This window comes from Cephus cinctus, unplaced genomic scaffold (assembly GCF_000341935.2).
Source record: "Cephus cinctus unplaced genomic scaffold, Ccin1 Ccin1_scaffold0880, whole genome shotgun sequence".
Classification (NCBI taxonomy): Eukaryota; Metazoa; Arthropoda; class Insecta; order Hymenoptera; family Cephidae; genus Cephus; species Cephus cinctus.
The window spans coordinates 377,659-394,330 of NW_014333462.1; the positions used below are offsets into that span (position 1 = coordinate 377,659).

Sequence of the window (16,672 nt, forward strand, 5' to 3'; positions counted from 1 at the left end):
TAAAAAAAAAAAAAAAACGCGTCTATCGAGGAGGCCATCGGACAATTTGATTCTTGAGCGCTTAACACGCTCGTTGATGGGGAACAATGGAAGTCACTCTTTAGATATATAGATATATACTCGTGTATCGATGTGAAAAAAATAATTAAAAAGTTCAATTTAAAATTCAAGAAATTCAATGGCAGCTGCGACCTCGTCGTTCGGCATATCTATATACGTATTCTTGGAGTTCGGCTCACGTTTAATAATAGTTCCGAACCAGCGAGGAAAGTGCTCGAGGCTTATGGAGCGACGCAAACCTGTACCGGGTACTCGTAGAAAGTGAGCCGCACGCAACGCCAAACGAAACGCGATTGTCAGCAAGAACGGAAAGAGGCGAACCCGACTTATTCGGAGCGTCGAGTCCCGAGTCCTACCGGCGACACGAGTGGTACCGACTGTCGGCGTCACGCGTCACGCATGAAAAAAAAGAATCGAAAAAAAAAACATCCCTTGGAAAAATACTCAAAGACACGTAGTTCCCTCTATACCGATCGCCCCCCTATCACTGGGGATGGTAGAGAGGGGGTCCACTTGTGATAAAAAAAAAAAAAAAAATTCCTCCACATTTCACCATCCCTTATTACAAAACACATGACTCCCTTACGTCACAGATACGATTCCAGTGACATATATGGGAGTTTCACGTGGTGGGAGGATGAAGGGGTGGAAAAGAGGGGTTAACATCGTGAAACTAACCTACTGGACGAGAGTACGGTCAAGTCGAATCTGCTTGGCTAAATAGGAAGTTTCTCCTTTGATAAGCAGTTGGAGAAGCTGAAGACAGGAAGTGAAGGTAGGGAGGGGTGCCATTCGCAGAAAATATAGGTTAGGTAGACGGACATACAGATATGGGATACAGCGTAAGAATCGAAAAGGTTGACGATTTTCCAAAGTTACGACCAGCGTGCAGATTATCATCTGGATACGTTTCGATCCGAATTTAATATCCCCCATATATTCATTTGTTCGACCTTGTAGAAAAAAAAAAAAAAAAAAAAAAAAAAAAAAAAAAAAAAAAACAACCCTTCATTTGTTCGACCTTGTAGAAAAAAAAAAAAAAAAAAAACGAAAAAAAGAAAAAGGAAAACTACCCTTTGACAAGCGAACAATGCGCGAACCCTTCGAGAGACACGACACAGCCGCCGGCCTCGCCAAGACTCATTGCGATGCAAAACCCGAACCGAATATCAGCGAATAATGAATGATACCCGCGCCTCTCGGTCCCGGTTATCGCGGCACTTTCTCCCTTCCTCGTCGTTCCCAATTACGCCAAGCGAGACGGCCAGACCCGTAATTACACGGGTGAGGAAGTGGGCAACAGCGACGCCAAGTGGATCGCATTATTTTCGGCCGTGCAACCCTTTCACCCGTGCGTTCCCCGTTTCGCCGCCATTTTTTTTTCTTTCCTTGGGTACTCGCACAGTGGCGCCATCGGGCGGGATCATCGCCATTGGCTTTCACGTTGCGAGAACGCCGAGGCTGACTGAATGGATACGTCACCCAATTCACGCGACGCGATCGGGTCGACGACCCATATTTTCACGTGCCAAGGTAAAAGACAAATACAGATCACGTCATAGGAGAAATATGAGGGCGATAACTTTTTTTTTTGCAAATTCAAAATGCAACCACTCTTAGGTGAAATTTACGATGAATTTATGTCGTGGGACTGACACAGGAGTAAGGGGTGTGAAGGAAAACATGGAGCATAGGTGACTTAAGGAGTCCTGCTTAAATGAGATTTATCTTTGTATCTATATATATAGATAAAATATATAAATATATATTGTGACGTGAATTATTTAAGTTGGTGCCATTTATTTTCGCGATTTCGTCGTTTCAATATACATATATATATATGCATATACATAATGGATGTGTAACAAAAGAGAATTTTTCCTTTATGCAAGCCAGGAAAAGCCCAGACCGGAGAGACGCCATAGCGAGAGCACAAAGACGCAAAGAGTCACGATTTTTGGAGCATCTCCAACGCGCTCTGCCGTCGCTTTGCATCCTAAGTGACTCAACGACCAGAAGCTTTGCAGCCAACCGCCTGCATTTACGAGCTTGCACTCTTCAGCACGAGCCTGACGAAATGTCCAAGAGGGTGCAAAGAGAGAATAACGGTGAGGGAAAAAAAAAAAAGCATAGATAGAGTATACGTATAAAAGTATACGTGTCTTACAAGGAATTAAGAGCCTTGCGTAGAGAATCACGTGGAATTAGGTCAGGGGTCAGGGGTCGACAGAGGGAGAAGTGACGAATGCGTACACACGCACCAAGGTGGAACGTAAGGATGAAAATTCAGGAAGCGACCTCGTTCCATCCACGGAGACCTTCGACCTTCCGCACTGCCTCGCACGATTTTCAAGGAAAGTCCATCCGATCGGAAAGCAAGCTCAGTCCGATGCGCACGGGTAGATAGAGCTTGCGAGCTTACATTCTATATGTATATACGTGTACAGAGAAAACGCGGATCTCCAGGCGACCTCTAGCTCTTCTCCTTGCGGTTCCCGCTGAGCTCCTCCCTGAGGTGATTTCAGATAAGCGACTGCCCGGGAAGGGAGGAGGTGGTGCCTGAGGACTCCTAGGCAAAGAGAGCCAAGAGCCTGAGGAAGAAGGAGAAAGGAGAAGAAGAGGAAGAGGAAGAAGGATGACGAGGGAATATCGCACGGGGCCTGCAGCGGAGCGCAACGTTCCGTGGATGACGGGCGCGGCATTACGCCAAATAGTAAAAATCGGGGAACAATGGATAAGCAGAATGGTACAACCGAGACCTTTCAGGCAATCGGATAACTGGAAAAAATCAGGGAATACAATGGATGCGAGTACACGCCCTCCCTGCCTGCTTGGTTTCGCTCCCTTGCCGACCACCGGCCTACCATAATCCTATATGTACCCAGGCCCAACCTCAGCATCGCCCATCCGAAACCACCCGCGCCTGCGCCTCGCGGTACACCCACTTGATCCCTATTTTAAAAGAACTTAAATTATGTATGGGACGAATGAGCTCCGTGCCAGGTCTAGTCTTGGACCTTATTACTTTCGAAGATCTGTCCAGAGGGTGGGTGCGGGTTCGTTCGCATAACCAGGAAGGCATGTCTCGCGATCGGCGATCCGGTTGATGACAGCCATCTCCTCGTCCAATGGCTATTTCGTTATCGTAGATGATAAGGATCCATTTTTTACGATCTGCTGAGAAATTCGTGAAAATTTCATCGCGATGTATTTTTTTCTTAAAGACGACATTGGAGAATTCGATTTATTCTTGATATCGGAAAAGTACGATTTAATTCGTCTTGCGTGACATCGCGTTAATGAAATTTTCAAAAGTATTTCGACGAGCCGACTAGTTCGTTTTGATCGTGGTGAAGCGCGTGATTACTGGACTCGATTGCTCCTTCTTGCGAAGAGGCTTCGGTATCGACATCTGGCGGGAATCATAGGAACTATCGTATCGAGACGCGTTGGACGCAGCAGATCTCTTTGGGATCGACGGGAAATTGCCTTTGGGATCAGATCGATAATATCGATTGATAAGGGTGACAGGATGTGACCAGAGATGTTGTGCATCTGTGATATATTTATCATCTGCGTGATGCGCGACTCTTTAGTGACGCGAGGAGGTGAAACTATTTTTTTTCCCCTTTTTTACACAGCTTTTACACATAACACATCGAGCGACCGTGCCGAAGAGGACATCGCGGGAACTACAATTTATTCCGCGTTGAACGATGATGACAGCGAAATTAAAATTTCGATTACAAAAGTGCTGAGAAATATATCATCCCGGGGCTCGTTTATCTTGCGAATATTTAACGTATACGCGTAAATTAGTAAAAACGTTGGTTGGTATACGACGACTAATTATGCAAATTCCTTCCAGAGCTTGGTGGGTTACATTATATAAGCTGCGAATAAATTTTAATCAATCTCTAAGCTCTAAGTCGACTTTGCCTGAACTCACGGAACTCCATGTGTCAAACGACTAATCGCTATTGTAAAAAGAAAAACGGGTAGTCTTATGCAACCTCGCTGGACGTCGATGAACTGCTAAATAGTCTTTTCAAAATATTTGATTAACGAGGAAACGTCAATCATCGTCCAAACAATTCCGAACTGTTCACGCTATACTTCCAGTGAAAAGAACAATTGTTACATATTAACCGTTTGACTGCTACGCGGCGCAAAAGCGCTGCGTTCATTTGTCTCGGAAACCGCGACGCAGCGCTTTTGCGCTGCCAGTTTCAGGGTGTCTTTGTTGCTCCGTGAGAGTGAACGTAGTCTGACCTCACGCGTACTTTGTAACACGAGTGCATTCTAAAATAACTTTTTACCGTTTTTATATATTATTTTTTTTAAATAATCATGTCACGGGCTATTATTTCGGACGTTGATTCGATTGCTAGTGATTCTGAGGATGGTCAAAGAACAGACACAAGTAGTGATGATAGAGAAGATCAATAAACTTTAAGTTATCTTTTTATAAATTTTAATTTTCAAAGAAAAAAACAATTTAATGTTTATTTTTTCTTTTTCACAATCACAATTAATATTGTTTCTTTATAATACGAAAAGAATTATTTAAATTGATTGATATTTGTCTAAATGAGAGTGTTTTATTTGACAACATCAAGTCAAAATATGTCCTGCAGTTTTCGTGCGTTCTTGCAAGAATTGCTTAGCAGTCAAACGGTTAAGTATCCCTGATAAATGATCGTAACAGATCCGCATGAATGACATTGAAAAACCTATGGATGTCAAACAGCTATTTAGCGCGTTCAATTTTACAAGAGAAAGTCTCTTAGAATTTTGAAAACAGAAATTACAGAATATTTTTACTATACTTGTATGCTTTTATATTTAATAAAGACGATGCTCACAATTAATTTAGAATCTAATAGACTTTTTGTATTAATTCAACTTGAATCTATTTACATTTATTCATTAAGAATATTTTGTATCATGAATATTTTGATTATCAAGATAATCTATTCTATTTGTATGATATAACTGAGTAATGATAAACATTATTTATTATGTACAGTGATTCAAATGCATCACAAGTTTAAAATGCACATCGAATTATCTAGATTAGCTGGATTATCCATCGTTTCAATTGTATATCATAATTGGTTATGCGAATGCATTTTGACTTGCCTTCGTATGGTTATATCCAAGCATGCACATATATATATTTTTATCTGGAGCCAAGCTCATCGACCACCTGGATTATGTATATATTCTCAACGATAAAAATTATGTCAATGAAGAACTCGTAGAGGATATAATAATGTCAGTCGACGATATATGAGGGAAAACCAATTGTGCCACAGTAAATAAACAAGCTTGTTCAAAGAAAAATGCAAAGCACTTACCTTGTAAATTGTCGAGCATATAAGACAACAGCTTGTGCGTTCCCGATGGCTCTCCGTACAGCGTCATCACCTCCTTGCTGAGTGGATTACCATGTAGTCCAAGCACTTGTAACTGGAACAACTTGCCTAACTCGTATGGTAGTACGCGAAGGTAGTTTTGATTCAACAATAACTCCCTGTAACAAAAAATATTGGATTAGGTCTGGAATAGATAGAGAGAGTATTATTTGATGTAACAAGTTTAAGGTATATGTTAAAAAAAATTGAACAATGATATTTTGAATACAGAATCAAATTCTAATTTAGGATAGAATTAAGTACCTGAGATAGATGAGGTCTCCCAGCTCTGCAGGCAAGCTGCGAAGCTTGTTACTGCTAAGATCTAAGGCGCGTAGGTTGATTAAACGGCCTATTTCGGATGGTATCCTTTGCAGACTATTATCATTCAAATATAATGCAGTCAGATGTGTCAACTGCCATAAATTTGGGCTCAGATTTCTTATACTGCCTGTTATCTCCAACTCCGGCCAATAAGATTTCTTCCCAGAGTTTGCATCCTCCGTGGACATAATAGTGTGCGTGCGACGTGGGTTGGAGTTTTCATACTTGTCCTTGTGACTGCGGGACATCTTAAATCCTTTAAAGAAAACATATAGCATATGACTTATCGGATGACAAGGTTATGTCAATTGTATAAATCATAGTCTTAACATTCGTTAGTGAAAATGACACTGTACTGATTTTAATAAAGATGGTGTATATGATGGACTAACCTAAACTATACCGTGAGGAAGTATGGGTAGGACAAGCGGCACAAAGGAGTTGGGTATTTGAAGTAATTTTTATACGAAACAGTGGGGTGTCTCTTTGCAAGAGGCACTCGATGCATATCACCATCATGGGAAAAGCCATATTAATAGAAGAGGCCATATATCAGGACAAGGAATCTTCATATCATTTGGTCAAAGGGATGTCAGCAGGGTAAACTATAAGGAAAATCCAAAGTACACCACATACAGAATCTACACTCGAGGAAAGATAAAATTAATATCATTTTTTAACCGCAGAACAAATAAATACTGCTTTATAAAAAAAAGTAAACATCTATGATATACTATATTAGAATTGAAAGACAAAAACACAATTACACATGTAATTGTTCTTCAATAGTTTAGACTATTTTGAGAGCAATAACGTTTTTACAGCAACCAAACTGAATGAAAATAGAACTAATTCTGACAACTGGATTTGTTTTCATTATACAACAGAGTCTATAGTAACGTAAATGTTAAATCATCCAAGTATTTTCTCGTAAGACAACGATATACCGCGAAAGATAAAAGGTTTTTAGGTCAAAAACTGTATAATTTACACACATGATTCTGCCTAGACACCCCATACAAATGCAGTAGCCCTAACCTATGAGCAACGAATTTGGATTATACATTTTTTAAAAGGCTATAAGGAAAGTAACTGCTCCTTTCATCATTTACGTAAAATAGAGAAAGAAAATCATTTGCCCCTTCACTGAACGTGATTTTTTAAAGCCGTTTCACTTTTTTCAGTGAGAAGAATCATTTCTTTTCGATGAGGTTCGTGCACCCTGGACGACAGGCGTCCGCTATCTGCGGATTTCACAGGTTGTCGGTATTCAGAGATTGTCAAATTTAACCAGTAGTCAGGCAAAACAATTACGCACCTTCATCTACCTCTTAACACACACGAAACGTACGGGGAGTTGATTCCGAGTGAAAATTTTCGCGTAAACAAAACTACCTTGACAAACACAGATCCTCCATTTATCAACTGCACCGATCGGGCATTTTGCACGGATTTCATTGGCTAACACAGTGCCGAAGCTTCCCGAAGCAGTCAAAATATCCGAGCGTTCGCTCACATGCAACCAGTCTTACCAAGCGTACAAAACTTTTAAAAATGTCTTATGCCCTTAACTTTATTTTAAAAAACATGCGCAAAACCTTTTAACTGAACTCGTTCAATTTTCTGTATCGAGTATAACATTTTCTTTTAAACATGCCATGATTAGCTATACGATTGACGCGTATGTATTTAGTAGATAGATGAGTTATTCTGTTTAAGTCGTACGAATTGCAATTAGTAATATAAAGTATATAGTTTCATTGCTGGATTTAGTCGTCTACTATTTAATTTACTCCAAACCAATAGTTATTCATTAATAAGCATATTACTTGCTAAGATAGCTAATCAAATGAATTGCAATGAATTTATTTGCAGTTGACTGTTAGTACATCGAAAAATTGCTTAACAATGAAAGCTTGCGATTTGCATTGTGATATGAAGATTGCAAATGTATAATTACTCATTACTCAACACCTTTTCCAATCCGCGCATACTTTCTGTACGTATATACATCTTTACGAATGTACTTTTACTTGATTAAGGCATTGGTACAGAGAGATTAGTAGGGAGATGCACAACGCTACGGTTTTAGGCGATACCAAAAGCATGGCGCTGAATCCTAGCGGCGAGTCCGGAAGTAGAGTTACGTGATCATAGTCTTCGTCGATAATGCGGATGCCGTCGTGGCTGAACTAACCGCGATCACGAACGTGTAGCTTGCCAGGCAGAGTCCTCCGCTACTTATCGCTGGTTTCCAAAGCAAAACTTAGCTGAAAATATAGTCAGACACTACCGCGCAGCATGGGAACACTTTCGGAATGCATCACCAAAATCTCGCACAAATATAAGTCAGATCTATGCTATACTTCCGGTATCCGCTGAGTATAGCAAATTTATGGCTTTCAGCATGGCCGCTTACATAAATGTTTATGGTGAGTTGGAAAAAAAAAGGAAAAAAGAAAAAGATCACTTACCCCAGGATTCTCGTCTGCTTATCTCTTGTCCATTTGTATTGTTCATTGGTCCAGTACATCTTTCGATACTCGAGGTCCACTTTAGGGACGACTTGACGATTCCAGCCTTGGCCACTATTTTGCACTTCCTGTATTTTCGGTTGCGGACTAATTCTTCACTTGTTACGAATAGACCAATACGCGAATTTCCGCGAACTTTAGATAATGTCTTCGCGACGCACTTATTCAAACGTATCAATTCACTACGTCACACTTTTTTTCGTAAATGAAGGTAAAGGATAAAGAGTGTAGAAAGAGATGGCACGAAATGGGCTGAAGGCTCGAAGAGATTAAAAGAGATGATTTTGATGATACTGATAGGGAATGGTTGTTACAGACATGACACTTGACCGTGGACAAGCGCGATGGACCGGATTAAGCAGGCTAGGGTGCGAAATACACGCTATCGGGCCCAACCCCCACGGACAACGGAGGTCCGGCTAACAGATACCGAAGTAACAGCGGACTGCTGTGACGCAAGAGCTTAAAGGGCCGCGAAGCGGCTTCCGACCTTCGACAGACTTTGGTCGCGGACACAAAGCATTGACAAACATGAGTACAAGACTTTGAACAACATGAGCATATGTGAATGGCCTGGACTAAGCAGTCGCTTGTGTCGCAGAACCGGAACACGGGAAAAGGAGCCAGGCTATGAAAATTCGCGATCACCCCTAGCGGAGTCGACCGCAACGAATCACTGGGCATCAGCACCGGCCGAGGCCGGAAGTCCCCGAGGGGACTTGAATTTACGCTTCAACCTTCGTCACTGCCCGCCGCAAAGCCGAAGCTAGGGCAGGTTAGACGTAAGGAACCACGTTCGATCTCCGAAGACGAACCACGTTAACCCTAGATCAGCGCGCAAAGTGTTTCCTGCAGAGGGTGATTAGAAGTTACCGGGATTTGAGGTCCCATACGCCAAGTGGAGTAGCACAAGCGAACGCAGATTGACGTGACCGCTCCCCTAGAGAGCGCAGAAAGGGATGCCGACGCCAACCCATGACTCCCCACCGCTCAAACCGTCTTGGCATATTTGCTGCGGAGTTTACTGCGATACCAAAGTGATATCGCGAAGAAGGTATAGCCCAGCGGAAGAAATTGGGAAAATAGGTGACACAAAGAAAGAGAGAGAGAGAGAGAGATAGAGATAGAATTAGATAATCAAGTATTACCTTAGAATGTAGATGAACAAAAGAGACAAAGAATCGATGAATGTATCACAAGTGTGATAAGGTGTTTGCGGGGTGAGGGGAAGGGGGAAGGAAGACCGGCGAAACGCGGCTTCCAAGAGAACGGCTCTCGAAAGACTGACCTCTGCACCAATGATACATTCTTTGTATACCGCAGAGTACCCCCTCCCCGCTCCAGCACACCTTGGCATAAGTGATGCCCTCCTACGACAGGTTTGTCAACAACAATTCGTACGGCGATAAGGTGTTTGCGGGGTGAGGGGAAGGGGGAAGGAAGACCGGCAAAACGCGGCTTCTAAGAGAACGGCTCTCGAAAGACTGACCTCTGCACCAATGATACATTCTTTGTATACCGCAGAGTACCCCCTCCCCGCTCCAGCACACCTTGGCATAAGTGATGCCCTCCTACGACAGGTTTGTCAACAACAATTCGTACGGGGTTTGTCAACGATGCTTTGGAGTGACGATGCAGGCTGATCGGTGCGCGGCAATTCTTCGCATTTCAGGATATCGTTGACGCACCCTGTAATGCTCCTAAAGCCTACGTTTCATTAGCACAGCAGGGCTCTAAGTGCGTCTCTCTCGCACACATACGAATTAATACACTTCTTCTGCTACCTGTAACTATACTACCTTTAACTTATAACTATACTACCTATAACTTTTTTGAAAAAGAATAATAATTGATAAGGAAAAGACAGATAAGGGTAGGGATGAGCTCAGGAGACTGCTATAAGCTCATAGCTCATAGCTCATAACGTCCCAGTGGCCCTGATGGTACTTTAGTTAAGGTATTACTACGGACCGAAAAGGTATATGCATCGGGCACGGTCTCACAGTGGATGTAGCAGTGTATACGTATATACACCGACGCTCTCTTGTCAGCCGTCGTACGAGTGATTTCGTCATAAACATCGACTTCTTTCATGTCTATCAATAAATCCTATAAGTAAAAAGTTCTGACTAAAAATCTAAAAAATTCTTAACTTTTTCCTTTGCCACATACTAGTTTTTCATCGGAATTACGCTGACGAGTCAAATGCAATAAAAGAACCATGCGCGTTTTATTGGCCAGGTATAGGGAATACGTATCACGAGTCCTGACTTTAACTCGGAACTATTCGGAAATGGATGAGTGAATCGCGTTAAAAATTTGTAGAGAGATGTACTGGGATAAAAATTAGACGTAAAACAAATTTCAGCTCGATTACGCGATTTTGAGTTTACCGTAGTAATACCTTAATAAAAATCGACCACGACTACCACCTCAATTTTTGGAAACTACGTATTTTAACGGTATTGCGTAGTAGAACTATTGTTAAAACCTATCAGGAACTATAGAACTCTCCTAGAACTCTTAAAAAAGCTTATTGTTGAAACATTGTTCAAAATTGAGATGCTACACGGATGTCAGCTCCAGCACCGCACTTTTTTAAAATCTCTTAAAAATATTTCAACAATAGGCTTTTTCAATAGTTCTCGAGGAGTTTTATAGTTCCTGGTAGGTTTTAACAATAGTTCTGGTACGTAACATCGGTAAAATACCTATTAAGGATACTAGTCGCACCATATGCTTTAGTGCAGGTATGCATAAGTAGCTGGCTTTCAGTGTTGTTTTCAGATTGTGCTTCAAACAGTTCCGAAATAGTTCTCTCTAGTACTCAATGTTGGGACCATAGGTCCGCTTGGAACTATCGTTAAATAATGATGGAAGCTAGCACCGCATCGCTGCACTCCTTAACGCAGGCAGGCATACGGTGCTGGCTTTTGGCTTAGTAAATCTTATCGAGCTTACACTGTACAATTGAATTTAAGATTACAAAGAAAAAATATTTAGGCAATATCTGATAAGCGGCCTCTCTCTAAGGGTTGCTCTGGGAATCAGTTGTAAGTTGTGGAGAATCTCTGCCCGCCAGGCTACCCGTTCGTGATCACGTTCAGTTCGGCTACGACGGGATATGCATTATCAACGGAGGCGATGATGACAAAATTCTATTCCCGGACTCGCCACTACGATTTAGCGCCATGTTTTTGGTATCGCCTAAAACCGTAGCGTTGTGCATCTCCCTACTGATCTCTGTATACAGCTTTTCTTCCCTACTTAACGATTCTGTAATATTGAAGGACTATTGAATGCCGCTTGGATATTATGTTCTAATAATACGTGTCGTAGCTCCTTCGTGGAGAGGTGGGATCTCACGAAAGTGGCTTCTTATCTTCGGCTGACAGTGGCATTATGTTATCGATCACGGAATCCCAATCATAATACCATGTGTCGGTAAAGTAGAGTTGTTCGACAGCAGAAATGAATATCAAATGGGCAGTAGACGGTTTTAGTGTCAAGAAAAATTCATTCCTTTTGATTCATTATAGAATACACAAATGTTCTATCCGAATGCTTCTCAGTGTATCCAGTGTGTTGATTCAACAAATTTTATGTCAGTTATTTAGCTAGTTGGGTATTTAGTTAGTGTACCATACTTGTCGATTTACCTTCAGGGAATACCACTTGTATGTAAATCAAGAATAAATTAAAGGACGTACTGATTTGCCTTCAGTCGATATTTACCCGAGGAATGTCGATGATTCCAATTAAAAATTTAATTAAGTACGAATTTTTCTATGATTCCCAACATCGACAAGGGTAGCAGTTAAACATAGTTAATGTCTATGAAAGTTCCATAAATCTGGCCAAGGATTTCGCTCGTAAGACAAAGTCATACTTAAAAATAATAACGTAAAGTTTGGAATTGTTGTAAATTTACTCTTATACCAATTGCTTTCGTACAATTGAAATTACATATATCAGGAATCCAATAAAAATAGAGTATACGATTATCACCCATATAATAGCAAGTTAGAATTTTCACAATGACTTTTCGTTCTCGTTACTTCCAAAGTTATAATAAAATGAGCCTTTCTTCAAATTTAACAAACGGACAGCATTTACCAACGAAATACGGAAAAAACACTGGCTGCAGTACGCATGCCACTTAATTCCCTCGTAAAACTGCAATTGCGCATTAAACCAACCAAACAGTAGATACCCACGTATAGGCCTGTACCGCCGACGATAACTGCGAAGCCCCAAGGCGAGCTACAAAGTAATTGCCCCTTTTGCAAGTCGCAATAACTATAACCCCCACAATGTTTACACTAATCGTAATTAGCAATTGCACGTTGGAATTTCAGCCGTTGAAACATAAGTAGAAACATTGCACGGACGTTTTTGCTTCGATGTTCCGAGCATTGGCCTTTCTTCAACCTCATTTTCACAGCGAGCATTCGCAATTCTTATTCGACTTGACGAACTAAAGTAGAATGGATTGTGAATTTGCATCAAGAGCAATTTCTTCTTTTTCACTTCGACACAATTTTCTGTATATATGCATCGACACGATTCGCTGCCGATAAGTTGGACCAGAGTGGGTTAAATTTCAACGGGTTGACAATCTCATCACGACCGACACTCTTCGCTATTTCTAACCAGATCGGAAGTCAATGTGTTCCAAGTCGCGAGAACGAAAAACTCATTTGGTTTTTTCGGATCGAGTGAATTTGCAGAATTTACAGCGGGGCAAATAAACGATGCACGTCCGTATTTTTGCGAAAGTTACATCAATCTTTTGATTCCTTTTCTTATTTCCTCCAAAGGCATCGCTTACTTCGATGCCAAGGATCCTCGTTCTCAGCACACTGAAATTCCGCAGACTCGACAATGGCGCGTGGGAAGCTTCTCTCTGTGGGGACTTGATGAAAAAAAAAAAAAGTGCATCCTTTTAAACGAATCGCGTATAGGTATATAAAGACGTCGTACAGTCACGAAGTGACAAATTAAATTTAAAGTTCGCGAAAGTAAACAAGTTTCATATTCGCATTTGCAATTCCAAGGGTCTCGTGCCAGTGCGAATTTAGACGGTGAAATAAGTCGGCGTTAAGACCCGAACTCTGACAGGATTGATAACTCGGTTTGAAAAATACGAAATTATAAAAATATTGATAACTCCTTCGCGGATCAGTGATTAGAACGTAATATAGACAGCCGGTCCAGGTGACATGCAAACCGATTTAATTTAAATCTCGAGCAGATCTTGGTGGCTGAATAAATTATTAATACTTTGCATTACGCAATATCCTCGTCACGCATCGATTCGCGATTGATTTTCGGTGAGATTTTCACGAAGTGTCAAAAAATTTCTTATTTCCACATGACTTTAGCACGTGTCAACAAACCCACGTGTCTTCGAGTAGCGTGAGCAGGCTTTTTTTCTTCCGTCTTACGAGTGCAGCGCTGCACTCGGGAATGCACCCGAGTGCAGCAGCACGTGGAGAAGACGAAGAAGAAGGAACCGTTAAGTTTTATATAACGACCAAACGGGCTACGCGCTTTAACGAATTCAGGATCACTGATCCTGCCAAAATAATGATGCACCACAGTGCCGAGGCACCTTTCTCTTTGTTTCTCATTTTATACATGTCTACGCAACTCCCTCGAGATAGGTTTAATTCCAACAGCAGAAACCGCAATTGCACGTTCAAACTCATTTCCCTCCCTTCGTTTCGTCATGCGTTAGCCATGGTTCTCATCAAAGTCCTGCCGAGCATCACCGTTCGACGTTTACATAATGCAAATAATAAGTGGACCCTTTCGGAAACAATTGCAAAATCCCTTAGCACCACAATCTGAAACACTAGACAGACCCAAAGCCGGCCACGAAGTCACTAGATTAAAAAGTAACAAGGAGTTCATATAGGCAAAAAAAAAATTTTCCAAAACCAAGTTAAGGAATTATTCGAAAAATGACGCGACTGTTTTAAATCACTAAGAATTATTGCACGTTAAAATATTTTCAAAACATATCAATCAATGCTCTCTCGCATGTAAACGTAGAGGTGGGAACTCCTCGTATCTTTATTGAGACGTATAGCAACCGCACAACCTCGGACAGGTCACTTTCCAACGAACGACGGCTGAAGTCGCTCGGACCGAGTTATGACTCTCGGCCAGAAGTCTGACGTTCTTTGATCAATTTCACCGTCGCAACGTCTATTAGCTAAGCGTCGGAGCGACGTCATCGTAATGAACGAGCAATTATAAACGAGCCTCGTAATTGCGTCCACTTTCGTTTTAACCTCTACGAGTTCCCTTTCGTGACCCGGAAGGAACACTCTGTAACTCCTGCAGGTTGTAGCTCCACGCTGGCCAGGTGTGCACAGGTAAGTGTTCACTCCAGTATATGGCCAGTCGTCAGCTTGGTAGGCTGCCGCTGCTTTCCGAGTGCGTTCAACTCGGGACTCTGGAGACGAAAGGTAAAACCCTTGAAGCCTGAGCGTCTTTCGTACTGCTGGCTACCTGGTGCAGCCGGCCTGGAGCAGCGTGCTCGTTATTGCCCATCGATACGAGTGAATTTGTAGAGATCATTTATAAAGTTATTTTTGCCAAAAAATGTATACAGTGACTATTTTATAACTGGACGTATATATATGCATATATATATGTCTGTGAGTACAGTGCCGTGTGGTGAAATTTTTTGGGTAAAACTCAAAAATTATAATCAGTCTGTGATTTGGTGAGTTTGATATTAATTTTATTAAGATTTATTTTTGTTATTGTCGATGGCATTGATTTTTCTTTTATTGGCTACTAATGATGATATCGGGCGATGCTAATTCAGCGCGAAAAGTTGCATCGTGTCAAAGGTCATGGGTTATGAGATCTTGATACGTAGTAATGCAAATATTCGGAATTGAGGTTATGAGGCTGATACGAATACCTGAGCAACGATCCACGATAATCGCCCATTCCGCGGACGAGCCGTCAAAATGCGATTCGAATTTGAAATCGGACGACCTATTTTGAAATTGGAGGTATTCGAAAAGTTCACCCTGAAGTTTAACATGTGTTACGTTCATTCGATCGAATTTTACATTTCGACCGAATTAAATCGATCCTATAGGTAAAATCTGTAGCGGGTTGATACCATGTGTGTTACATATACCGATATGCTGTTCTGCACAGCAGAAATCAATGTAAGCGATCGCGCGCATGAGACTGCAAAAAGTTGAACGTGTATATTAAAACTGGTTATCGTATGTCAATATTAACCTGCTGTCATCATTTTTTTTTTTAATTGACAAATTTACCAAACGGCGTATTAATACTACTTCCGTTGAAAAAAAAAAAATGACCAAACCCTCTTCCCACGCGTTAAGAAAGTTAATTAATCGAGGTTATCCATATGATCACTGGAGGCTTCGCCCATTATAACTAGACTGTTATCCATTGTGTTTGCTCTTGGCTGTATAAGTAATTAGTATGTACGAAAGACCGGAACGCGATGGACGAACACTTGGTTTTGCATTACTTTATCTGACTAAACATCAGCGGTGTTACGAAAAAAAAAAAAGAAAAAAAACATTTGCTTTCACAGGGTAAAATTCCCTAGACGAGGATAAAGTATTGAAAATGAGTAGCCGTTAGGTATATTACTCAAGATTGCTAATTGGCTGAAAGAACCATGCAAGAAATAACAAAAAATTTCAGCCTGCATACCGGTACAAGTAATTTTTGACTATCCAAGTAATAACGAGAAAAATACAATCGTGTCACTGATAAATGTATATATTATAGATAACGCTTTTACCTGTCATAGCCCAAGCTACTTTGATTATACAGATCCGTAAAGTCACGCGTTACGAGCAATTAAATAGATACGAAGGGAAAAAAAAAAAAAAAAAATACAACTGGCACCTGGTTCGGTTTATGTACATAAACAATGTTGTATCGCTTAAGGCGAATATCTATTTGGTTTAGAACATTCTCTTGGAAAGGGCACTTGCTGGAATGTATATATATATATACATATATATATCGCAGCGATATGTTGCCAATAGCGATTGGCATATCAGCTTTATACCGAAAGGGTTTGGCTTTATCCATATCGCGCAATTAAGTGTGAAGGACAGACGCTGGTGAATACGAAAATTTTGCACGAGTTCGTAGAATTTTTGAAATTGGACAAAAATAAAAATTAATACAGTTATCACTGTGGTTTAGCTGCTCGGTAACGGTTGAGAATATTCAAATATTTGTGTTTCGCCTTAAAGATGAAAATATTGATTTCACTGTCTCTTTTCTTTTTCACTCTCCAATCTGCACGTTATCTCTCTC

At 41.0% G+C, this 16,672-nt stretch overlaps 2 protein-coding genes across 9 annotated transcripts in view; one reads left to right on the forward strand and one right to left on the reverse strand.

Moving 5' to 3' along the window:
- LOC107271062 (CCR4-NOT transcription complex subunit 6-like) overlaps positions 1-8,646 on the reverse strand; it is a 330,268-nt gene extending 321,622 nt beyond the window's left edge. For 2 of the 6 annotated variants that reach the window (XR_003060737.1, XR_003060738.1), the window contains exons 1-3: positions 6,194-6,338; positions 5,742-6,057; positions 5,421-5,596 (exon numbers count right to left, since the gene is read on the reverse strand). Coding sequence is in view for 4 of the 6 variants with exons in the window: in XM_025088286.1 (XP_024944054.1) it covers positions 5,421-5,596; positions 5,742-6,057; positions 8,276-8,321 (538 nt within the window). In the remaining 2 variants the exon portion in view is untranslated. Of the gene's footprint in view, positions 1-5,420; positions 5,597-5,741; positions 6,058-6,193; positions 6,339-7,119; positions 7,226-8,275 lie in introns of those variants that run through there. The other 4 variants (XM_025088286.1, XM_015746643.2, XM_025088287.1 and 1 more) reach the window with 4 other exon arrangements.
- Positions 8,647-14,437: 5,791 nt separating this feature from the next.
- The window catches only part of LOC107271052 (cadherin-89D), a 30,419-nt gene continuing 28,184 nt past the window's right edge, over positions 14,438-16,672 (forward strand). For all 3 annotated transcript variants that reach the window (XM_025088293.1, XM_015746624.2, XM_025088295.1), the window contains exon 1: positions 14,438-15,071. The gene's annotated coding sequence lies outside the window, so the exon portion shown is untranslated. The remainder of the gene's footprint in view (positions 15,072-16,672) is intronic.